Source organism: Malaclemys terrapin, chromosome 8, assembly GCF_027887155.1.
Source record: "Malaclemys terrapin pileata isolate rMalTer1 chromosome 8, rMalTer1.hap1, whole genome shotgun sequence".
Lineage (NCBI taxonomy): Eukaryota > Metazoa > Chordata > Testudines > Emydidae > Malaclemys > Malaclemys terrapin.
In genome coordinates, this window is record NC_071512.1 from 17,043,115 (window position 1) to 17,069,927 (window position 26,813).

Below are 26,813 nucleotides of genomic sequence, written 5' to 3' on the forward strand. Positions count from 1 at the left end.
CCATAATTATATCAGCATTCAAATACTATCTGATTCTAAGAGACCTCGGTTCCCAGAATCCTTTAGCAAATTCAGACGTACCAAGCCTTGCTACATTCATATCAATCACAGTAATTCCTAATAATAATTTGGCAGCTTCCCAGCACTTGTCATTCCAGCAAACACTTAAATGGGCTGTTCAACTCTGTAAAGTTTTCTTTTCTTTTAATAAAAAAAAAAAAAAATCACCTGCATGTTTTTCCACCCTTCTCACTTCCCGGTTTTTCTAAAGGCTGAAAATTTCAGAATGTCTATGCCTGGGAAACTCCCTTTGCACAGGATTACACAAGGCAGCAGAGAATCAGGCCCAGTGGGTAATTGGCAGTACTGTGGCACCTGTGCTAGCTTATAGAGGCTGCAAAGCTGGTGATTCTCCCTGAGAAGTAAGGGGAGTTCTGTGGTGGTGTAAGGCTAGTAGTTTTTCACCCCAGATGGGACTTGAATCTACAACTTAGAAAGCCATTGCCTTATCCATTAGGCCACTAGGGCCTTGGTATAAGGCTTGTGAGTGGACACAACAGCTTGCTTCACAACTCCTAGCACAGGGACACACTAAGGCTATGTCTACACTCTGGGCATTATATAGGCACATAGTGATGGCATTGTAGCAATGCTGGCATAACCTTATAGTGTAGACACAGTCTACACTGATAGAAGGGCTTTCTCTGTCAGTGTGGGAACACCACCTCCCTGAGCAATGCGTCTACACTGTGCGTTACCATAGCAATGTTGTTCAGGATGTGGATTTTGTCATGTCCCTGAACGACAGAGCTATGTTGACCTAAATTTTAAGTGTAGTCAAGAACTAAGGGCCTAGCTGGGAGCCGTTTGTAGGAGGAGGCATGGCAGAAACGCACGACACTCTGACTGTTCTGGGCTGCTGGTTGGCTCCTCAGGGTCGTTGCAGGCAGCATAAATTAGAGCAACTGCTGGGGCTGTTTGAGCATTGCCTCTAGAGTCTGGGAAGCACAAAGGTGATGCACAGACACCTCTGTCTTGCCCTTGAGCTGTGCTGAGTTCAACTCAGCAGCAGCTCCAGAAAAGGGCCAATGTCTTTACACAAGCCAATTTCCATTGCAAGGGGAGCTGGTAGGGGCCCATAAACCTGGCTCAAAATTGTCATAGTACAGGCTCTTTAGTAATAGTACAGAATAGACAATTATTCGTTCAAATCACACGGTTTCCATTCAGTGAAGCATTTAAATTCAGAATCTCCAAAAATCCTCGGGTTTATAGGGCTCCCAAATGCTTTGTGTCTAAGGCAACTGCCCCTGCTGCCCGTTCATAGTCACGTGGGAAACAGCCGATCTGTTTATCTAGAATCTAGAAGGTGCCTACAGCCCTGGAAAGCAGAATTTTCTCCCACTGCTGCTAATTAGATCAATAGGGATCTTATTCACAAGTTATTGAGAGAGACAGTCGTAAACTAATTAAGCATACTCTGGCTGAGCAATACTTTCTCTTCCTGCCCCCTATTTCCTGTGTGAAGTTAAAATAACCTCAGAGTGCTCTAGGCTGAAGCAATGGCACAGATCATTTGCTGCAAGAGGATACTTTTTAGCCAGTTTAATTCCCGTAATACCTTGTGGTACGTGTAATGTTAAAGAGATGAGATATGGAAAGTGATTAGGCTGCAGTCTGCAAGGTGATGTTTTGCTGTATTCACACGAATCAGGATGCCAGCTCTGAGTGAAGTCAGTGGATAACATAGTAAAGGGTTAAGACAAGGCAGATTTAACTCACCTGAGCACTGTTTTGTGCACACAGCACACTGCAACGAGCATTTAATAGCAAAATAAAATACCCCGAACATATGCATCCAAGCGAATGCCTGCTGGGATGCTTGCCCAAATGGTGATCTATTGCATTAGGATAATTAGAGAACAACACTATTTGCTGTTTCAATAATTTTCTGTGTCAAATATTTTACTGTTAATTTGAACACCTGGGGCTTGCTTTAATACTGTTTAGAGCTTCGATGTTAAATTACGTTTTCTTCAGATGCACGATAAATCACTTAATGGAATTTCCCAAATGTTTTAAAATTAAGTTTATATTTTCTTAAAGCATGTCAGTTTCATAGCTGTAATGGAAATGATGTGAGGTAGCTAGGGAGCTTTCACAGCCTACAAACTTATTTCTCTACTTTACTCTTTAAATCCAATTTATACAGAAGTCCTTGCCCTTCGCTGTGTGTGTGGAGGGGTCCTCTTTGTGGACGTGAAAGGCCCTATGTGAAGTGCATGTAATACCGATTAAAGGGTTAATCAATTCTCAGTAACTGCTAGAAGAGATGGGCCAACACAGGCAGCTGAAATCTGAATGTGGTAAAATTTCAAAAGGGTCCAGACTGATATTGCTGAATTGGAATCCTTCTCTACAGTTTTTGTTCCAGGCTTTATCCCAAATCAAAAGGGACCTCGTCTCCAATTCTGGTTTGGATGTGGTTGAAATCTCACCAGGATAGCTGTTCTCCCATGGCTGCAGTCAGTGTTGGTAGAAGTCTTGTGAGGGTAGCTAATGTCACTTACAGGGCTGCCCACGGTGCTGTTGCTTTGGCATGGTGAGTCAGTAGCAGTACCGGGGGAGCACTTCACACTCCAAAGTCTCATTGAAGAGACACTGAGTTCCCCCTCCCACACCAGGCACCCCGTACTGCTTACAACCCCAACTCCACCCCAGATCTCTGCCTTCCCTGACCTGCTACCCATTCCTGCCAACTCACTCCCTCTTCTCAACCCTCTCTTCAATCCATCAGACCCCCCCCAAACCCTGCTTTTTCTGCCTGCCTCCTCACATCCCCAGAGAATCAAATTCCACATAATTACATACAGTATTAAAATGTTCTCTTAAGAGATATTGAGCTGCAGTTGGAGACAAAATTCACTCATTAAAGCATGACATGGAGGGGTGTAAATCTCAATACCCCCAACAGGCTCATATGGAAGACATAAAAATAAAGGAAATAAATACTGCTAGGAGCCTTTCAACACTCTGGGAATTAGGGAATGGCATTTCAAGCTTGTTTTCATTTGGTTTAAAAGCAAACTAACTGTACAATGCATCTTCCAGACTTACACATCTCATGCTTCGTAGCACTTTCTGTGACTGCCAGCCAAGAGAGCCCTGGTTAGGGACCGAGAAAGGATTTCAGGCCTCAGACAGAGGGAGGCTAAATGTGTCTCTAATGGGCCATGTTCACCCATTGGCAAAAGGAGTCCGTGATCTTGCTGCTTTTGCATGCCTGCTGGTTGATGAAAGGAGAGGCACTGAGATCATTTACATATCTTTCAGCTCAGTCAAATGAAAGCCATTGCAATGACTGTGTCCTCCTGCAGTGGACAGAGGAGGGGTGAATGAAGGAGCAAGACTTGGAGAAAAGAGTGCATAATCCTGCAGGCTCTGGTTTGCTGTGAAGAAAGGGATTCAGCTAAACCAACAGCCCGAATGGCTTTTAATTCAATAGAGAGACAAGGTGGATGAGGTAATATCTTTTGTTGGACCAACTTCTGTTGGTGAGAGAGATAAGCTCTTCTTCATCTCTGTGTGTGGCTGGAAAGCTTGTCTCTCTCTCCAACCTCACTTACCTTCTCTCACTGATATCCTGGGATCGACACAGCTACAATTACACTACTTTTAATTCAATAGTCATGCAGCCTGGTTTTGTTTAAAAGTTGCCCATGGGCTATGAAGGCTTCCAAACACGATCCTACATAGATAAAAAATATCAGGACTGAGACCCAGGCTTTCAAAAGATGAATCCACGTTGGCAGTACTAACAGTACAGGATGCATGTAATTGACATCTACCTTTGTGTCTGGATGCCTGCTCACTTTGTTCTTGACACTTTTTCTGACCACTTGACACCTTTTCTGACCATGCAACATGACTGTAAAGTTGGGTAGGGGAAGCAGGGGTCGCTGTGTCAGATTTTTCTCCCCTGCATGGTCCGCAGTTGGGGTAGGCAGCTGTAAAGCATTGTAGCCAAAGAGAGGCTAGCATGCACAAACCTAGGGTCAGGCTTCTGTTAACATTTATCCATGAAAATATTTGCTAATCACTTCTGTTATCTATCTGGCTATGTCGCATAGTAAACTCAAAGTAAACGTGCTTGCTGAGGATCAAGTAAGTGGGCCAGGAAGCTTCACGCTGTCTGCTGAAAAAAAGCTTGTTGATGCCTAATATATTTCAGAACAATTAATCCATGTGAAAAATGCTATAAACACTCTGAAGTTCAGTGAGTCTGACTGTTCAGTGACCTGCTTCATGTAACTGAATGTCATGGAGATTTGAACTGCCAGATGGCCTCTTTAACACACACACACAGACATATCCTTCCGAAACTGAAAAATGTTTGGAGCCCAAATCCCAATTACTGGTTTATGTGGATCTGTTTTCCCCATTTCTGTTTCCACTCTCCTTCCTTGGACATGTGCCAGGAGAGGAGATAAATGCAGGAGGAAGACAAGAGACAAATAAAAAACCTAGATGTGTAAGAGCTGGTCCTGGAGTTGTCACTATATATAGTTTGTGTGATACTGGAATCTATGCCATACAGTCTTGTTATGATTACTGCATCCTCCCTATTCTTTTGTGTATTGAATCTTTTGTGTTAGCTCTAAGTACTTTATCTAGTGCTTTCATAATAGTTTCATCCAGGCAATCAATATTTAAAGAGATAACAATTGCTCATTTTTAGAATTTAAGGTACTCATGCAGTATTGGTCCAAGTAAGTGCTTTTATCTGCACTTTATAATGTTGGCTTAGTATATTCATCATAGTCCTTCTTTCTTTCCTTCTTTCTTTCTTCAAAGATGAATTTGGCTCTCTTAACGTGTGTACTGAAATGAGGATCATAGAAAACATATTTTGAGGTTAAACAGCCATATCATAGATATATATTTATTCTAGAGCTAGGTGGACAAATGCACTTGTTGAATATTTTTTTAAATCACAAAATATACTGAATAAGTTATTCAGTGAATAGTATTTGACTATAATTAATTTATACATATTTATGTTACTATGTGTGTAGAGGATTAAAATAATTCAGTGGATATATAATATATGGCTAATATTTTACGTCTGTTAAATATGAAGAGCCTGATTGTCATTTACACTAAGGGCTGGTCTACACTACAGACCCAATATCGGTATAACTATGTTGCTCAGGGGTGTGAAAAATCCACATCCCTGAGTGACTAGTTAGACTGACCTAAGCCCCTGTGTAGGCAGCGTCACGTTGGCAGGAGAGCTTCTCCCATCGACATCGCTACCGCCTCTTGGGGAGGTGGATTAACTATGCCGACAGGAGAGCTCGCTCCTGGTGGCTAAGGCCTTGGCTACACTTGTGAGTTACAGCGCAATAAAGCAGCCCTGGGCGCCCCAGCTCACTCCCCGTCCACACTGGCAAGGCACGTAGAGCGCTCTGACTCCGCAGCTACAGCACTGCTGGTACTCCACCTTGGTGAGTGAAATAATGTTTGCTGCGCCCCCGCTGAAGCGCCGCGGTGCCAGTGTGAACGAGGTGTTGCATTACTGCGCTGTGATCAGCCTCTGGAAACGCCCAATGAGCCCCTTAAATCAAGTGGCCACTCTTGTCATTGTTGTGAAATCAGCTGCAGGAATACGGAAATGCCCTTTCAAAGCTCCGTTTCGGAGAAGCAGGCTGCTTATCAGCTCCGAGAAAAAGCTGTTTGCTTTGAGTGAGTGAGAGAGAGAGAGAGGTGGGGGGAAAGAGGGGTCTGAACTTACAAGACAGCATGCTGATACACTCTCAGCACCCCAAAACCCCACTCTCTCTCCCCCCACGTACACACAACACACTCCCTGTCACACTCCACCCCATCCCACCCCCATTTGAAAAGCATGTTGCAGCCACTTGCATGCTGGGATAGCTGCCCATAATGCACCGCTTCCAATGCCGCTGCAAGTGCGGCAAATGTGGCCACGCCAGTGCGCTTGAAGCTGTCAGTGTGGACAGACTGCAGCGCTTTCCCTACTGCGCTCTCCGAAGGCGGGTTTAACTCACAGCGCTCTACATCTGCAAGTGTAGCCGTGCCCTTGGAGCATCTTCAGTAAACTGCTACAGCTGCTCAGCTTTAAGGGTAGACTTGCCTTTAGGCTCTTGTTGGTCATTCTGAAAGTGTAAAGGGGCCTTAATGTGGGAATACATTACATTTGCACCTACCGTGAGCCCTTTGACACTGCCAGAGTGGTGCACATTGGCCTTAATGTAAATGAGAATCAGACCTTAGGATTCTTTGTGTCCCAACTTCCGCAGTTCTACCCAGACCAAGCTCCCATTGAAGTCAGTGGAAGTTTTACCTGAGAAAGGACTGCAGGATTTAACCAGCTGGGCAGATCCTCAGCAGGTGGTAATTGTCATCGCTTCATTGACTTTCATGTAGCTATGACAATGGACACCAGCTGAAGATCTGTCCCTATACGTTGCTGTTAGTAAGCAGTTGTTACTGCATTGAAACTATGCAACGTCAGTGTCACCTAGATTCAAAAAGTCAGTTAGCACATGCTGTTTAAAGCAGGAATATCCCTTTTAAGCCTTTTGGGGCAGGACCATTCTATAGAACTGAATAGAAGATAATAGTCCTGCTATAGAATTTTATTAGATGGTTCAAAAAACCTACAGAAAGATAACATTCTTTCTTAACTTCCACAGATTTTTTAAAGTGTTTTCTATTGAATGTGAATATATTTACATTCTAGAACCCTACATTTTGAATCTCTGTTATCTAGAGTGTTTTCCATAAGGGCATATTGTAAGGCAGAAGGCCAAAGGATGAGTGACTTTAACAATGCATGAGATGCAGTAATCCCCTAGAAATGCACTGCCTGGAAAGTAGTTACACTTGTATGTCTACTGACAAGGCTCTGATATCACTGACAGCACATCAGGAAAAATCTATGAGCCACATTCCCTGCTTTGCTCAGTTTTTGCTCAGTGAAGCAGTGATGGGAGGAAGATCATACAGGAGTAGGTTACAGCTCCCTGATTCTCTGCCTGGTCCTAGTGCTGCTCTAACCTGTGCATGCAGGCAACATGAATCCCCAAGGGGCTGTCCACCAGCTGAGGAGAGTTGCAGTGCAGTGCTATGCCTTTTATCCACCCAGATTCACATGCAGCTCCGGTGACTGTGGGGAGGGTAAAATAGGAGCTAGTTACACCTGCTCCTGTATGCCCATTGGGTTTTTCCCCACACCAGGAGAGGTTTCTGCTCTCTTTATGCCTGCACAGCAGTGCAAAGGAAGCAGAATGGGACAGAGAATCTGGTTCTAAAGCCCTTTCCTGCTAAGGTAACAACTGTGCAATAAAATGGCATCTGTTTCCTTGCTGCCCAACTCCGTTAAATATGTTTATTTAGATTAATTTGTTCTTAATGTCGTAAGAATCATCCCGTAAAGTCTAAATGAAATGCATAGATAAGCATAGTTAAGACTTCTTATGCAAGGTATCACTGTGAGAGCATAACAAATGCAAGAAGCCTTTGCTTTGCTAATGGTAGTGAGACAGACCTGCAGTTGTAAATTTTTCATGTAAGGGCCTAATGCATCAGACATTACAGATCGGTGCCAAAATATTACTCAGCTATTTGTTATGCTTCACTGCAATAAAGACAAACGATTGCTTTGTCTTAGGCAGTATTTGGTAATATACTGGTCTCAAGATAAGACTTATCATAGCAGAAATGCAAGCATCCATGAAATGAAATTTCACTATATTAAATATTTTGTATTAAGAGATTTGTCTCCTATAATACATACCCGTTTATTTTATTTTTCCAGGAAGTGGGATGAACTGTGAGGATCTGTAATGAAATATTAACCCCAGGATGATATACGTATTGTCTGCCAACCCAAACATCCGGTCACAAATATTATATGCACTCTAATTCAGGAGCCCAGGATAAAATGTCAGGTTGTTTTTAACTTCTTTTTCTAAGGGTATGTCTATACCCAGCCGCTAGTTCGGCGGCTGGCAATCGAACTTCTGGGTTCGACTTATCGCGTCTTGTCGGGACGCGATAAGTCGAACCCGGAAGTGCTTGCCGTCGACTGCGGTACTCCAGCTCAGCGAGAGGAGTACCGCGGAGTCGACGGGGGAGCCTGCCTGCCGCGTGTGGACCGAGGTAAGATCGAACTAAGGTACTTCGAACTTCAGCTACGTTATTCACGTAGCTGAAGTTGCGTACCTTAGTTCGATTTGGGGGGTTAGTGTAGACCAAGCCTAAAGTAGGGAAGTAATCATACCAGTTAGATGCAGGTAAGTGTTCTGCATGCATCTCCCATGTAGTTCTGCCATTTCACTTCAAACTTGACATGCTGTATACCCTGCAATTCCAGTCCTGGGGTCTCCATACACCTGTACTAGCACATGGGAATCTTGGTTTGCCGCATCCTTTGCTATTTCATGCCCTGGCCCCACTTGAGCACAGGCTGCCAGTCATGGGCAGCGGGTATAATAGGCGCGTTGCCTCCCCTAGCACAGCTGTCCCTACTGCCCAACACCCCTGGGCCATGGTGCCCCCTATCTGTCTTTTCCCCTCCCTGCTCTGACTCTTCCCCCAGGCTCCCATGACTTGCTGCTGCTGCCTGGGGTGAATCTACCTCCTCTCCTCTCCTCCACCCATCCCCTTTCCCCCTCTGAAGTCCCTGCAGCTGCCAGCTGCATCTCTCCTTGCACCCCCGCTCCCCAGTGGGGCGCAGGATGTGTTTTTGAGAATGTGAGCGGGGAGTCAGTGGCAGACAGGGGGAGTGAAGAGGCGAGCAGAGGGGATCCCTGAGTAACTTTACACAGTGAAAAAGCCTTCCAGAGACCTAGTGGCAGAGATCACTGAAACTGTTAGAGCCATTAAAGTGGTAATGAAGCCATTTGCCAATGCCCAGGAAGCCTTTCACCACATTCAGCTGGCTTTTATATTGTAGGAAAATGTGTTATTGGGGTCAAAACAGTTTCCAGATGATGACCCGTCAGTTATTCTCTGTACCCAGAAGAAGTAACTGCTAGCTTGGCTTAAGGAGGAGCTGACATAGCCAGTGAGTTTATTTCTTGATCTAATCATTTTATTCAAACCCAGTTTAAGTAAACGAGTCTGGCAGGGAATTCTGTGATTAAACTACTGCCTTAATGCAGGCTGTCAATGACAAGCACTTTTTCAAAAGGAGAGATTAGGCTTCAGGTTGGCGCAGGTCGCCTGGCTTTTTGTCTCTCTCTATACACCATACACCGAACGCCCTGCCACACAGAGGAGAATCTATCTGGCAATTGAGCTATGCCTGTTGCCTGTTCAGTTCCATTGGGGAATGTTATTAGTGCTTTAAGGTGCAAAGGAGAGAGGTGTCATGGGGGGTGAGGGGCAGCAGCAGGTGATGGTGGGGGTCTGTGGCGGGCGGGGAAAGGGTCTGGCGAGGGGGGGTGAGGAGGCAAGCAGCAGGTGGGCGAGCGGCGGGTGGGGGAGAAGGTGAGCGGAGGGGGGGGATCTGGGTGGTGGTGAAGAGGTGAGTGGTGAGTCAGCAGTGGGTGGGGGCGGGGCCTGGGGCAGAGCAGGGGTGGAGTTTGGGTGGGGCTGTGGGCAGAAGAGGCAGGACAAGGAGCTTGCCTCCTCCAGGGGAAGTTTCACCCACTGCCCATGCTGCCAGCCGTCCTAATCTGTGCTAAATTACATATGGTAGTTTTGTAAAGTGGACACATTATCTGAGGGTCAGCAGCTCCTTTACAAATTACACCCACTGTGGATTTGTACTCTCTCCTGCACAAAATAGCAAGTCTGACCCTAGAAGTGGAAGACATGCAGAGCCTGATTCATTACTGCATTACCATCATTTATGGTGGTGTGGTTCCATCGATCTTTACGGCGCTAGTATACCGAGTTGGTATAAACAGATCTAACTCCCTGACAAATCAGGCCCAAACAGGCTAATAGGAAAAATGTTAAATACTCTAAGACAGTGGTTCTGAACCTTTCCAGACTACTGTACCCCTTTCATGAGTCTGATTTGTCTTGCATACCCTAAGTTTCACCTCACTTAAAAACTACTTGCTTACAAAATCAGATATAAAAATACAAAAGTGTCACAGCACATCGTTACTGAAAAGTTGCTACTTTCTCATTTTTACTATATAATTATAAAATAAGTACAATATATATATTCTAATCAATTTATCTTTCATGTGATACTTGAGACTGTTTTTCACCTGTGAGCCTTGTCTGAAGCCTGAGCCCCAGACAGCAGGGCTGAAGCATGTAATTTACCTCCATGGGGCCCCCTGTGGCAGGGGGCACCGGGCAATTTCCCTGCTTGCCACCCCTTCATGCTGGCCGTGCACTTGCTATCCCCCTAAATCCGTCTCGTGACCCCCCCCAGAGACTGCAGTCCCCAGATTGAGAAACACTGATCTTGATGAGTTGAGTACCCCCTGGAAGACCTCTGCGTACCCCCAGAGGTACATGTACCCCTGGTTGAGAACTACTGCTCCCACCTTATAGAATCTCCACCTAGATAAAGACCAGAAAACTCTGAAACAACCCGATCATGGCTGCTACAATATTAAAAGCCTTACTAGAGACAAGATATACCATATCTACCACTTCCCCCCACCCACAAGGCTTGTTACCCTGTCAAGAAAACTATTAGGTTGGTCTGACACAATTTGTTCTTGACAAATCCATGCTGACTGTTGTTATATATATCAGTGGTAGAGTCAGGATTAGAAGTCAGGATCTTCCAACGAAGGCCCCAAGCTTGCAATTGATACGACGTGGGTGCATCGCTGATCCCACATGGAGCCTCACTGACTTTAGGTGAGTTCTTTGCAGGAGCAGCAGTCTGCCAATGTACTATCAATGGAAGGGTCAGAACCTAATACAACTCTCTGCCCCTCCCTCCAGGCTATGCTGCCTCCCAAAAATTCAAGACCATTGCCTAGATGAATGAATATGGCCTAGCAGTTACAGGGAAGGGATTGATACTAAAAGAGACACTGAGTTTAAATTTCTCTTCTCTCCATACTTCTATTCCCTTCCCCCACCCAGTTGTAGTATCTGAGCACCACCCAAGAATTAAAAACATACAAATAACAGCAATCGCTCGCTCTCTCTTCCCCATCTTTTCAGAATATGGGGGAAATAGCTTGGTTAATTGATAGATTTGGGGAAGGGGCAGATTTAGGTTTGGTTTTTGGAGGCAATTTTCCCATGAATTGCTCACTAATGAGTACACAGAACTCAGCTGAAGTGCTTATGCTACAGTTATTTCAGCTTCACTTGATGAAAACCAAATGCTGTAACCTGAGCCTCTCTTCCAGTACAAATAAATTATATGCTAAGAGCATCCATGCCATGAGTGCAGGGTACTATACTAGATGACATCTCGAGGTCCCTTCCAGTCCTACAATTCCATGGTTCCAAGGGCACTTGCTTTACTGCTGTTAAAAAAACTACATTGATACCTGTGCATTGACTACAGATTAACCTGAAAACCCTTCCTATGATCTCATGCAGTTTCCCGCCAGAGCTTGTGACAGCTGTTGCCCCTGTAATGACTGCCAGTCATTATTTCCTTGAGAACAATGTCTGTGTTCACATTTTCTCACAGTGATACACTTTTATGGCATTGTGTTGTCACATGATAATGGTGCAATTAACTGGTGTCCCCTCTGTAGTGAATATTATAAAAGGTTATCTAGCACGAAGTGATCACCTTGGGATGGTTGCAGTGAAGTATATAAAGCAAGCATCAGTGCAACGTACGTCATATTCTGGAACCGTAGCATTTGGCTGCACAAATATATGGGCAGATTCTGGCCAGCTGTGGCCCCATGCAAAGCCCCTGCAGATTCATCCTTTCCAGAGTACGAGAGAACTGCAGAGGGATGGGATGTCTAGATACCATTGCTGGGTTCAGGTGTACATGGACCAATTTGATGGCTATGACCCTGACTCTTAGCCTCTGCCCTGAAATTTGGTCCACTGTGACTCCTGTTCCAGAGGGTCTGTGGAATGTCTTCTCTGTGAGCTTTGTGGATAGTTAGAACAAGATAAACACCATCCAGCCAGCCTTCCCTTTTTGGTTTTCTGTCAAGCTTCTATGTTTACAGAATCTGGCCCCATGTGTTTAATTATAGTTAGTAAATAGCATGCAGGCTGATGGATTATTGCACTATACTTTTATTTCTGGGTTTAAATCCTGACATAGGTCACAACTAGAATGAAACAGGGTGTCTCATCCCAGTCCCTAGAAGTCATTCTTTATTTCTATTGTACAAACACAAGCCAACTTCCTTCTCCTTGCCCTTGATTTCAAGCTTCTAAAACTCTCGCTAAATTCACTCCCCCAATGGTTGATTTTAAAGGTCGATTCAGTAGAGAGAGAAAGCACATTAATGTGAAGACCTATATTTGTTCTATCTCAGAGACTTTGTTGGCTCTAAAGGCAGCCATGCCATTTTTCATATTGTCTCTGTGCCAAATCCTGAAATCCCTGCTGAATCTTTACTCAAGTGTACACTCTTTGTAGTCAGAGGTACTCTAGGTTTTCACAAATATAACTGTGTTGACCTCAGTGAGATTCCTCTTGTTTTGTATCTGAGAACAGAATTGGACCATTGGGTGTTTTGTCCACACAAAGATGAAATAAGAACTGAGTAATTTAGCCCAAATTAAGGATATAGCCCAAAGAGAGTTTTGCCAAAGGATGGACGTCAGAGTTTGACCTAAAATAAGTCTGGCTCGTTTATCAAAAAGCATCCTCCAGTTTGTGGGGTAAAATTAATATACTGAAAATGAATGCCCTTCCTAGAATTTTGTATGTCCTGAGGGGGTCTATGTCCTGTTTCTATTCCGCAAATGTTTTAAGAAATTCAACAATATTTTCAGAGCATTCCTTCAGGGCTGAGGTAAGAAACCTAGATTGTCGCTGAACAAATTACAGCTCTGCCTGTCACTGGGAGGATTTCATTTTCCCAACTTGGAAAATGAACAGATCTCCTTTTTGTTAAGCCAGGCATCTTTGTGACTATTAGATATGACCCCACAAACCCCACCTTGGGTTCAGATTGAATAAGAATTGGTATACACTCACCCCTTTTCAGGCATTGTAGGATCAAATTATTATAGAGTGGATGGCTCCCAAGCTCCCACAATAATGGCTGAGGCAAGGTTGGTCAAACTTGCCTAAAAAGTTCTGCTTCCATCCATTTTTCCATGCAGAGGTGGTCCTCTGAGGCAATTTTATCCTGAAAATCAGTGACAAAACCTTGATGGAAACCACTCCAGTTAATGCATTTACTTATGAATGTATTTGGATCAGATACACTGGGAGCTCCAGAACCTCCAGAACTTTTATTATTTTAAAAGAAACTTCTTGGATTTATTGGCCAATGGTATCTTTTTATGATTTTCTGGCCCAAAAAAGTCTGCCATAGATTGATAATTTGCAAGTTGTTTGGAATAGAGATTTGGATACACTACTATCTCTGACCCAATTGAATACAAATGTGTCTAATGTTAAAGCAACTTTAGACCAGAGAAAGATGCTTTTGTGAATATATTTGTCTCCACATAGGCTAATGGTAAAGAGGGCTTATAAATGCTGACTGCTGTAGGAAGTGTAAGTCCCTTGGTGCTATATTAGCTCATCTGTTTTGGGAGTGCCACTATATCAAGAGTTTCTGATATGAGGTGGGTCAAAGGACCAATGTGATATTGGATGCTAAATTGGAGCCCTTCCCCTTAAATTTTACTCCTGGACATATTCCTGATACATAGAGATTACTGGTAACAAGGTGGCCTGGTTCCAATGTGCCACTTTGGTTGCTAAAAAATTAATCCTGCAAAAATGGAAAAGTCGATCCCCACCAAATATCGATGCCTGGCTCAGTGATATGGCTGACCTTGCAGCTAATGAACAACTGGCATTCTGCTAAAAGGGAGTGCCTGAAAAATTCAAAGCAATTTAAGCTGACTTTTTAAAAAGTCTATGATTAACGTAAACCCTGAAGATAGGTATGTCGTTCCCTTCATCGTTCCCTTCATCCCAACCCTCTTTGTTTACTAATATCTATGATGATGAATCTGATATTTTGCTGTATTAGGAAAAATAAATAATAATAATAAACTGAGATATCTGAAGGATCTTTTTAAGTGCAAAAGTTGCACCTTGAGTACTAATAGGCATCCACAGCTATTCCCATGTTCAGTGATGCCTGGCAACTTAACAAAACAAAAGGTTCTCAGGAAAGCAAAAATAATCTGAGGACTCTTAATTGATAGCTCAGGATTTACAAAATTGCCTGCTGTCACTGTGACTCCTGACTTGATCTTGGAATTGAACTGGCTTCTTCCACCTTGTACATTGTAACTTCCCTTGACACACAGAACTTCTGCCTTCTTTGACCGTATTGAGTTATTCTGTGCCAGACAAAGCCCCTTTGTAATATTGAGGTCTACCTGTTTGAGGAGTGGGTGGGATGCAATGTAGTTTTCCTGTGCCAGTGAACTGCATCATGTATTAATAAGCTTTTTACTTGGCTAAATTACTTTGTTTCTATAGCTGATCTGAAGGCAAAAAGGCCCTAGAGGATGCAGGGGGAAGAAGGAAACATTCTCAAGTAATTAGAATGATTAGAGCAGCTGAAACCCCTGCCTTACTAAAACTGCATTATTTTCTCAGGAGATTTGTACTATACGATAGCCTACATGGCTTTATTATGGATGTTTTCCAGTCAAGTGGAGACTGCAAATCTTTCATTAAAGAGAGGCGTAAGCAGCATACAATGGAAATTTAAAAACACATGAACATTTACCAGCCCTGGGCTCAGTTCAGTTATCTCCTAGTCCTAATTGGTTTTGTTGTGCCTTTCCTGATGCCAAGAAGTCAGACTGAGTTTAAAGCAGTGAGAAAATAAAGGACGTTTGGATAAATAGCTAAAATCAGAGTAATGCAAAATATAGGTACATATCCTATCTGTCTGGTTGAGGGGAGCACAGTGGAAAATGCAATGGATGCAAAATGTCAATTACAAGAACTGATTTTCTATGGACCAGTCACTCGCTGATATGAGATGTTTCAGTTACGCACAGAAATCAGTTTAGAAACTAAAGATTTCTCCATACTGTGAATCACCATGGTATGTACAGTGTTTGTTCCACATTTGCAGTGTCAGCCCCATTCACAGAATGAATGTAGAATATGCAGTTAATATTGCTAACGCTGCTAGACTCAAATAACAGCACAGTAACTTGCTTTGCCTCACTTCTGTAGTTCCCAGTCCCTTTTAATCAGGATGACCATTTATTAGTATTGCTATTAATTAACGATTTGTTAAGTACCAGAAAAAATGCTCAGCTCAGTACCTCTACAAGACACAAAATACAGTCAGTCCTTGTGTGACCATGTCTAGACTAGGAAAATAGATTGTGTTTAAAAATGCTAGTCCTAAGGGGGAGCCTCACGTTGACCTTGACCACTTGAAATATTTTACTGTCCACACTAGTTTAAAACTGTGTCGGTTAAAATATGCTAGTTGATATGTTAAACGTAACCTACTTTCCTAGATGATGGCCTCTCTGTTGATAACCAGAAGGACCTGCTAGAGATAATTTTTTCTCTTCTCCAGACACAATAGATAGCATCTGTGAAACCATCTTTCGTAATTACTTTTCATCCTAACTGTCTATGAAAGAATCCCATTGCTAATAGTGTTCTATGGGGTGTTTGGAGTGTAACAAGAACACACAAACAGCTCTGCCGAGTTCTCTGCTCCATGCTCATGGATTCTGTTTAAACTAATCTGTTTCCTAGACACTGATGCTTGTTTTCCGTTAAAATGCACATTCAATGAAAAAACAGTTTTGAAATAATTTAAGGGACTCTCAGCCCCGAGGCTGCTCTACATTATTAATGATTTTTATTGCAGTAGTGCATAAAGGCCCCCATCAGGGATCAGGTCCCTATTGGGATAAGCCGTGTACACTCATGCATAATGAAAAGTCAGGGCCTGGTATAAAGAGCTTAAAATCTAAACCCTGGGTCCTCTCCTGGTCCGCACCAGCCCCAGGATTGATTGGAGAATAGGTGACATAAAGCTGCCTTTGCTAAACCCCATCTTGAGTTGCACTGTCATAGCCTAGGCATGGGGTCAATGTTATAAAGTTCTAGGTAAATCTTAAACCTCTCTGATATGTTCACAAAACTCACCAGGTGCTGGTAACCCTGTACCGCAGAACTCCCACCTATTCGGACTTTTGTCCCTTGCAAAACTTTTTCAAAACATTGGCAGATATGCACACTGCCCACTTCTAGCAACTAAGCTTTGCTCCTCCCTCAGTAGTTGGCTCGGAGAGGGGCAGGGCTTTACAGATTTCCCTTCCCTTCCTATGCCCTCACATAACCCACACTTGGTTCCCATCAAGGAATTGAGTGCACCTGCAGGGAAGCTCACTTGAGAATCATATTCCATCCCAGTATTGAACGTCTATAGTGAATGAAGCCAAGGAATCCATCTCTCTTCTTGAAAGAAAAAAATAAAGTCTTTGGTACTGTAACATTGGATGGTTTCTTAATGTTTGGTAATTGATCTTTGTTCTAATGCTACAATTATAGCCCAAGAAAATATGTCCTCTCGTCCCTCCCCCCCCTCCAGGATTTTACTGCTCTGTGCAGTAAGACTGGAAAGTATGAAGGCATTCATGGAGTATAAAGGAACTGGATACACAGATATCCCTTCAGGTTCTTTCATCAATGTATCTGCTAAAACATTTTTCATTTTGTGGGTCTCAATTGTGGATGTTATTGAGAGAGTAACTCCAATCAAGATGGAGTTTTGTGGGCACTTTTGGTTTTACTGACCAAAGTTGTGCCTGAAATTGCAGCATTTTTCCCACCCTGCTAACCAATAAATATGTTACCATGATGCCTGTGGCAAAAGAAATGAAATAAACTGTGATTAATGAACAACAGCTCATGCATTTTCAGATAACAAAAAGAGATTAAATGATTTTCATTATGCTAAAAATGAAGTGAAGATGTAAGGACAGAGTTTATGTCATGGTAATATGCTTGTTGTTATTACAGGTTCTTCAGGCCTAAAGGAGACCTACCCTTTAAGAGTAATATAGAAGATTTAAATAACAATGAGAGATGTGCATTGGGACTGAAATTGAAGTATCTAGTCTGTAATCGCAATCGGAAGACAGTATTTGATTTTTGCCAAGAGTAATGCTACGGCCCATTTATCACTGCAGCTAAATAGTTACCCACATTTTAATATTTTATAAATAGGGCTCTACCAAATTCACTGTCCATTTTGGTACATTTCATGGTCATAGGATTTTAAAAATAGTTAATTTCATGATTTCAGCCGCCACTCTCTGGCCGCCCAGCTCCGAAGTGCAGAAGTAAAGATGGCAATACCACGACCCCACTAAAATAACCTTGTGACCCCCCCAAGCCCCTTTTGGGTCAGGACCCCCAATTTGAGAAACGTTGGTCTCCCCCCGTGAAATCTGTATAGTATAGGGTAAAAACACTCAAAAGACGAGATTTCACAGGGGGAGACCAGATTTCACGGTCTGCGATGCATTTTTCATGGCTGTGAATTTGGTAGGGCCCTATTTATAAAACCTTAATATATGTGAACGAGAGGATTTTTCAATCAAGAAGCATTTGTTAGTGAAAAGTTACTCCTTCTAATCTAACACAGACAGACCTGCCTGCAAAAAACTGTATTCAGCCTTTACATCGAACTAGTTTAGTTTTATAGTCTTTGTAGGTAGCACTGGGTGAGCATGCACTGATGGCACCTAGTGGTCCAAGAGAGGAAGTTCATAAGAAAATAAAGAAGGGAGGAAAAACCAGAAGGTTGAACCTAAGTTAATGGGTGTGGAATGGAGGGAAGCAGCAGTCAGTGGGGAATGCAGAGATTCTCACTTATAAAGAACGGTAATTATTTATTTGGATATTTTAATCTTTTTTTCTGGAGTGTCACTTTGTCACCAAAGGTTTCTCCTAGGCCTAGTTTCTCACTGTAGTTCATACAGTGGCCAGACATGGCATTGTAGTTTAAATGTGCATCTGTTTTACCCAGAGGAATGTCTGATACTGTATTTATGCATTAAATGTGAGATAGGCCAGTCAAGTAAAAGTTGAAAATCCAGTGCAAAACAGTTAGAAATCCACTCGGTAGGGTTCTCACTTGTTTTCAGGTTAAAGGTCTGGGGATAAGTGGGGCATTGTGTATATTCTTAATCTCCACGATGTCCACAGACATGATTTTGATGAAGATGACTGACAATGAAAGAATTAACTCTTTCAGGGAAGTGTTTGCAGTAATGCCACTTGAAAATGTCCTGTCTTTGATGCTTTTGATGCACAGTCCAGACACAGAGGCCTTCTCTGGGAAAGCTATGTAGGCTATATGATTGTCACTGGTTAGTTACAGAACAGGTGGTCATTGGAATTCTGCATTGCAAACTTGAATTTTAATTGGGAAATATTATTAATATTATTATTATTATCGTTAGCATGTATATTACAGGAGCATCCAGAGGCATCCACTGGATTGGGACCCCATTGCTTTAAGCACTGAACTGTTCTTACTTACAGTTTAAAAGGCAAGACATTACAGGTGCATGAGACTAAAAGTTAGATGGAGAGGGAGAGGGAGAGGATGTGGAGAGGGGAATAATAGGATGTTTACCGTGTGCTTAATTCTTAGCCAATCAGTAGCAGCAATCAGATTCATCACCTGCCTAGCCATTATCAGATGCCTCCAGATCAGTTTTCTGTAGGCATTACAGAAGAGGAGAATTTTGAGGGGTTCACAAAGGAAGATAAGGTGGAAATAGAAGATAATTTAAAATGAGAGCATACTGTGGCATGCACCTGACCTTTTGCAGCTTTCATGAACTCCCCTGTTTCATATATATATATATATATATATATATATATATATATATATATAGGACCCAGTTTCTGAATCTCCAGAAAGGGTCAGCTCTTAAATCTACTAAGCTAAATTTGGAAATGACAATGGGAATGTTCCAATTCCCAGCTTCTAAAGTCTCCTCATTTCCCTTTACAGTTTCAGCCTGTCTCTGGCATCTTCCATTTCCCTTAAGATTAATTTCAGGAGCAAAGAGATCTGTAGTGGCTGCTCTGTCATCTTTCCCCAGCCACTGTTGAAGGGGGAATTCCTAGGTGAAAGGAGTTTTCCTAGGATATGGTCAGGGTGTCTCTATATCCCAGTGACCCAACTGCTGGAAGGGCCCCTTGGGGCTGTGAGTCTACTGTAGTTCACTGTGGGGATCAGCTTGGCTCCAGGATTGGGGCAGTATAAAGGTGGCATAACACTATCCCTGGGTCTTATGCTAAGCCCAGCTTGGCCAGACCAGAGGATCTATCATCTGGCCCCACGTATACAAATAAAGATATTTTAAAGTAATATACAAAAAACCCCAACACCAATTCTTCCAGCAATGGAACACTCCAAAGAGGGCCACTCTGTGTACCATTCCAAAAACAGCCACTAGAACGAGTCACTCCATTAAGATTTCCTGTTCACTGTCATGATCAGTAAGATAGGAGAACGTTCATGCAGCATCAGCTCAGTGAAAGATAACAGCAAGCTGTACCACTCTGACCTTTTCAGTATTTTTGTAATTTGACTTGTTGCCCATTCCCTGTGTACTCTGGTTATCACCTAAGGGAAAGCTGGAATAAGCAGCCAATCAAAATGCAGACTAATGAAAAGGTCATGTTTATGAGGTGTTTGAATTGTCATATCTGATTCTTCATTTACTTATTTGGACATTGTAAGCAAATTTGTTATTTATGGCCGTGCTAGGTACATGCACAGTTCAGGCAGGGACTGTACAAGCTCCCGCTGGATAACATTTCCAGCGAATCTCAGTCCTAATCCCTAATACTTATGACATGGGCTAGTCTTCCCTCTGTGTGTGCTTCTGCATGCATGAGCACACATCCCATGATTGTTACTGTGAATGATATATATTTATACAGAGAGGAAAAATCTCCCTCCCGGCACAAAACATTGTAATGAATACTGGAAATCTTTAGAGCCATATTTTCCCTTTACATTAGTTCATGAGGGTATTTTAGTTTCTTTGGGTTGGACTCTATGGTTCACACTTCCCCCAGTTTCATTTTGAATTTCAGGTTTCAATTACCCCAAAAACTCCAGTTGAAACAGACAATTGTCATCTGATTTCACATTGAAGCCGTGTCATGAATTTCACATGGTTTTGGGGCCTGATCTAAAATTAAACTTCATTAAAGTTAATGAAGAGACACCCATTGATTTCAATGGACTTTGGATTAGGTCTTTGATGCAAAGCCATACGCTGATTCATAGTTTAATTTGAAACTGGACTCGTGTTCTCAAAACTTAGGGCCAGATGTTGCCACCCAGATCGTATTTGAGGTAGCACATGACCCCTCTAGTAATTCCATTCATCTCAGTTACTGAACATGAATAAGAGTGGCAAAATCTGTCTCTTGGTGAACATGGTCTGAATTTATTTGAAAATAAATACAACCTGGAAAATCATGTAAAAGCAGCCGAGTCCTGTGGCACCTTATAGACTAACAGATGTATTGGAGCATAAGCTTTCGTGGGCGAATACCCACTTCGTTGGATGCATCCGACGAAGTGGGTATTCACCCTCGAAAGCTCATGCTCCAATACATCTGTTAGTCTATAAGGTGCCACAGGACTCTTTGCTGCTTTTACTGGTCCAGACTAACATGGCTACCCCTCTGATACTGGAAAATCATGTGTGTTTCACTTGGTTTCACTGAAACATTTCACACAGCTTTTGAAGTACTGCATGTATAGGACGAATCAATTCCTATGGGGATTAATGTAATAAGACTAAATAACACCATTAAATAGCAGCCATGTGCAGTTGCATTCTTGTGTACCTCTTTCAATGCCAGAATGTGCCCTTCCTCAAGGGTTTTTAATCACTCAAAGGTGGCTTTGTTACTGTGTTTCTGTTGGTGCAAGTTGTAAACATTAGAAAAATTCTTGCAGTCATGCAGCAATAGGTTCTTGTCAACATCCAAATAATCAACAGTTGAGAAATAATTTTTAATTAGGTCAAAGTCCAGAAAGTGAACATGTCCATATAACTGAAAGGCCTAAAGTACAGCAGAGGGATAACACACTAAAAGACCAACCACAGTACACTAAATAAGAGAGACTGTCTGTTGGTAGGAAGTAGGGGATAGCTATGGCTGCAAAGTCTGTTTGTTCTACCCATCCCTTCCAGAGAGTGGGAAGGTAAGTATCCAGGACTTTTGTTGCATGTTGCTGGTGCGAGCTGCCTTCCCTCCACCATAGTCAGCCCTCTCCACAGCTCCATCTTCCATTTGTGGAGTGTTCTGGGTACCAGAGGCCCCAAACTTGGATTTCCTTCTGGCTTGAGTTGAAGAGTGGCTGTGACTGGCTACTCATAACTACGGCGGTGTTGTCAGATGTTTGGCGGTGTGTATTCCCTCTGTGTGCAATCCAAGCTCTGCGCAGGCAGCTAGCATAGCAGACCTCGAGTAAACCGCCCAGTGACCACAAGATCCGTTAAGGTACGAAGGCACCCGGCCAGGTTTATTGTCAACGAAGCACAGTACTAGTATCCCGCAGACTCTATCGGACCACCAATACATGTATGCCCATAACAATGGATTAGCTCAGAGAACGGTGGGACTTTCCGTTCCCCCATAGGCCAGAAAAAGACACTCCCTTTGAGGCTTTATTTTATACATCAATCCAAAAAGTTAAATATTGCCCCTCTGATGTGGTTAGTTACTGCTCCCTGATGTGGGTTGTTACCACCCATTACCTTGTACACGTCGGTTCAATCAGAACATTTCTATCCATCATACTGTCACCCTGACCTTATCTTTAGGAGGGGTCAGTATGTTCTCATTACCTTTGGGGTGGGTGTGTTTGTACCATACTTGGTATTGGGGTATTCTGGTACCATCCTTCTGGAATGTGTTTGCGTGAGTTTCCTGTGCGTAGCCTTTCTTAGGAATGTGTGTGTTTTTGCAATACCAGCCCTGTTTTTGCCAGGTTCTGTGAGCTCACAGCCTGTCTCTTGCTAACTTTTGCTGTTATATTAGCAAGGCTTGACCACTACTTTAGTTGAGGCCTCAGGCCTTACACCAGGCCTCTGATGCAAGGGCTTATGTCTGGCTTTCTTTCTACTACAGGTGAATGGATGGATGAGTAGCAGGAGTCTTAAAAAATATAAGAGAGGACATGTGAGAGAGACCACAAGTTCAGAAGCAAATCTGGGTTATTAGTAGCTGACAGCCATTGCTTTGGTGACTTATTATGAGAAAGCACTTGAAGGTCCCAGCCCAGTCTCACTGTAACTGGCGTCTTTGTGAGTTTTGACAGAGAGTCCAAAGACTGAAGGGCCCTGGATATGGGTTTCTTACCCTTAGAGTGATTCCTCTAACTCAGTGTTAAAGCACACTGGGCAAGCCAGTACAGCGAAACCTGACACTACACATCCAATTTGTGGATAGATTCCCTCCCCGCCCCCCATGGCCCCCTCTCCCCCAAATTCACACTAAAGCAAAGAGTGTGGCCTGACAGGTTGACCTGTGTCTTGATCACATTATGTTACTGATGCTTTATGACGTGAAGGACTTGTAGGGATTACTGAAAATAAATTGCTTACTTGAGCCACCCATGTTTTTTACTCGCCCCTGGAAAACGTATGTGCCTCATGTACCATTTACATTCACTTCAGGCACCTCTTCAAGTGTTTAAATGCTTTGCAGTGTTGCGAGAGAAAGAAGAGTTAAGTGACTGCTTTATTTTATTGGAAAATGCAGCTTTCATTTCACATTAATTTTTTGCATTCTCTGTGCCAATTTGCAACAGCTTGTTTCTCATCCCCACATTTGTTTAAAGCTCTCTAACAGACTGATTCATTTTTTCATGCTGTTTTTTAAGTGAGAGGAACATGACTTTGCACGTGGTCGGGAACCCAGATAAGCCTCCCTCTGGAGACAGTGATTGGCAGCTGCCCCCGTTGTGCAGATGTGAAACTGGGAAAGCTAATTTTCCAATCTGACTTTCTAGTTTCTATTACTATCTGTCATTTTACACTGCCACTCTTTAAAGCCAACTCCTTGCCAGATGGAACTCTGCCTGCTTACAGGGTGTCTATTTTCTGCCACTCATGGATCATGACAATGTCAGACAATATGTCAGTAAGCTCCCTTCCATATCCTTTCCGTGCTGGATGAATCGTTGACATTATGTAAATTACCTGCCATCCAGCGGGGCACCTTCCTTAATATAATTTATTGGGAGTGTTTGGCTGGAAGGGGGGCATTGTATACACTAAAGATAAGTTGCCTGTCATATGGATTGAGGTGGATGACAGTTTGCCGTATGAACGAATCATTTTGTGACCACGGATGATCTCTCTAAAGTGAACAGGAACAGCTAATGACCCATGAGAACAATATAGGACCTCCAAGTGCTGATATGTGAACTACTGGAATAAGTAAATCATTTGCTTGAGCTGAGTGACAATTACAGTTACAACTAGGAGACAACTCCAGTACCAGTATTCCCTACCCTACACACACTTCCCACCAAGACAGGGACTTAGTTGAACTGCATTAAAAGATTCAGAGGCCTGAATTAATGTCCCCAAATTTTTATATACCTTATTCAAATCATCAGAACCCTTTAAGGCAGCACAAATGGATTGAACACCCCATAAGAACATGCTTCTTTCCAAGATTTCTGGCTCTTTATTATTGCTTAAGTGCTGACACGCTGCCCAATGCCATACAAAACTCAAAATACAGATGTGCCCTACCCCAAATAGACACAGAGTAAACAGGACACACTGGGAAACCCAAAGAAGGGAATGATTAAGTGTGATGGGGTATACGATGGTTAGGAAGAAGAGTAGATCTCTGGCTGTCATGCAATGAGAGAACCCTGCTGGAGTCAGGAAGCTGCGTGGATCTGCTGGCTGATACCTCCCTGGAGAAAGGTACAGCTACAACAGGGAGTTCAAGGTAGTTGGGTAAAAGCATCAGGGAATGAGTCTGCCCAGGATTCTGTGCCCTGGTGGAGGGGTGAGACCCGGGGCCCCTTGGTGCTATCTGGCAGAGGGCATAAGGGTTGTGTAGAGGTTTATACGGCTCTCCTGGTCTGATGTCTACATAATAGTGCACCAAAAGGATGATATGTGAAGTCACTACCAACAGCCAGTAATGCACTCTTTGTCCTAATCATGGTGAGGTGCATATATGGATGATATATAAGAAGTGATGTATCTATACTGAAAATTGCATTCCTACGGTATGTAAGTTAAGATAGGTCACCAGAAGGTGCTAAACACGTTCTGTTTAGGAAAGGGGTAGGAGATGCTTATTTCTCTCTGGCTAGTCATTGCCCATTGTGTGGCTTACAATGTAAGTCTATTTGCATATGGAGCCGCCAGCTAATCAAGGTTGCAAATTTGACAAGAGATCACAAAATCAACAGGAAGGAATGGCCAGCAGGAGGGTGTCCTGCTTATGACTAAAAGAATTAGTCTGGAATATGAGAAGAATGCAGAATCATAGGGGGACATAGGATATCCTTCACAGAAGGGACAAGTTGAGAGCATACATTGTTTCATGAAAAAGGGATTATAAGCACTGAAAAATGCTGGGGAGCAATACTGTAAGACATGATAGCAACTGGTTAAGTAAATTTAGGTTTTAGAAGGCATGTTATGATTTTATTTTACATGTAACCATTTATTTCCAATATTTCTACTTGCTATCATTCAAATCCCTACCCTTTATTCAATAAACTTTTACATGTTTTCACTATAAATATATCTAAGTGCTATGTGTCAAGCGGAGCATGATCTGAGGTGACACTGGTAAGTTGGTGTGTACTACGTCTTTGGGAGCAGCTGATTTGTGAGTGTCCAGTGGAGCAGGGATTGGTCACTCCAGGCCCTGGTCTACACTACGGGTTAGGTCAAATTTAGCCACGTTAGATCGATTTTAAAATGAATCAGTCCACACAACCAACCCCGTTCCGTCGACTTAAAGGGCTCTTAAAATCGACTTCTGTACTCCTCCCCGGCGAGGTGAGTGGCGCTAAAATCAACCTTGCTGGGTCGAATTTGGGGTAGTGCGGACACAAATTGACGGTATTGGCCTCTGGGAGCTATCCCAGAGTGCTCCACTGTGACCGCTCTGGATAGCACTTTGAACTCCGATGCACTAGCCAGGTACACAGGAAAAGCCCCGGGAACTTTTGAATTTCATTTCCTGTTTGGTCAGCGTGGCAAACTTAGCAGCACTCAGCGGCATAGGCGACCATGCAGTCCCCCCAGAATTGTAGAGCATAGAATGTTTCTACGTTCCTCCGATCATCTCCGTCCCTGAGCTTATCGCAGATTAGAAGGTGAAAAAAACGCACTCGTGATGACATGTTTTTCGAGCTCATGCAGTCCTCCTGCACCAATAAGGCACAGCTTAATGCATGGAGGCATTCAGTGGCAGAGGCCAGGAAAGAATTAAGTGAGCGTGAAGAACGGAGGCAAGACGCGATGCTGAGGCTAATGGGGGAGCAAACGGGCATGATGAAGCATCTGTTGGAGCTGCAGGAAAGCCAACAAGAGCACAGACCCCCGCTGCATCCACTGTATAACTGCCTCCCCTCCTCCCCATGTTCCATAACCTCCTTACCCAGACGCCCAAGAACGTGGGTGGGGAGGCTCTGGGCACCCAGCCACTCCACTCTAGAGGATGGCCCAAGCAACAGAAGGCTGTCATTCAAACAGTTTGATTTTTAGTGTGGCTACAATAAGCAATGTGGCCTTGTCCTTTCCTCCTCCCCCACCCCACCTGGGCTACCTTGTCCATTATCTCATATTTTTTTAAAATAAGAAAGAAAGAATGCAGGTTTTCAAAACAATAGTTAATTTATTTAAAAGGGGGGAGTGTGGTTGGCTTACAGGGAATTAAAATCAACAAAGGGGGCGGGTTTGCATCAAGGACAAACACACACAACTGTCACACCGAAGCCTGGCCAGTCATGAAACTGGTTTTCAAATCCTCTCTGATGCGCAGCACGCCTTGCTGTGCTCTTCTAATCGCCCTGGTGTCTGGCTGCTCAAAATAGGATGCCAGGCGATTTCGCTCAACCTCCCACCCCTCCATAAATGTCTTCCCCTTACTCTCACAGATATTATGGAGCACACAGCAAGCAGCAATAACAATGGGAATGTTGGTTGTGCTGAGGTCTGACCTAGTCAGCAAACAACGGCAGCGAGTTTTTAAATGTCCAAAGGCACATTCTACCACCATTCTGCACTTGCTCAGCCTATAGTTGAACTGCTCCTTACTACTGTCCAGGCTTCATGAGCCATGGGAGCAAGGGAGAGGTGGGGGTAGGTGCAACCACGCGGTGCTGCCGGCTGGGAGAGCAGCCTGAGGCAGAAGCCTCCAGCTTCAGGATATTCCAGCCAGGGCTGAATCTCCATGAGACGAAACTTAAAGAAGAGAATGACCTGGAGTCTCTGGTGCTCTAAGAGGAGCTCTAAGAGGAGGATAGCCATGTCTGTTCAGACGCCCCTGACTGACCTTACCGAGGTCTGTCAGGAGCACCCAGGAGACGTATGGTGACAGTGAGATGGACAGGGCTCCATGCTTGCCGTGATATGGCGTCTGCACGGGTAACCCAGGAAATGATTGTCTG

General features: G+C 43.4%; 1 protein-coding gene across 2 annotated transcripts in view; it reads left to right on the forward strand.

Annotated features, from left to right (window-relative positions):
* The window catches only part of KCTD16 (potassium channel tetramerization domain containing 16), a 168,046-nt gene that overhangs the window by 94,331 nt on the left and 46,902 nt on the right, over positions 1 to 26,813 (forward strand). Inside the window, exon 5 of one of the 2 annotated variants that reach the window (XM_054036522.1) lies at positions 7,964 to 7,976. The exons of the other annotated variant lie outside the window; for it this stretch is intronic. Coding sequence (XP_053892497.1) covers positions 7,964 to 7,976 — 13 coding nt within the window. The remainder of the gene's footprint in view (positions 1 to 7,963; positions 7,977 to 26,813) is intronic. 2 annotated transcript variants of the gene reach the window in all.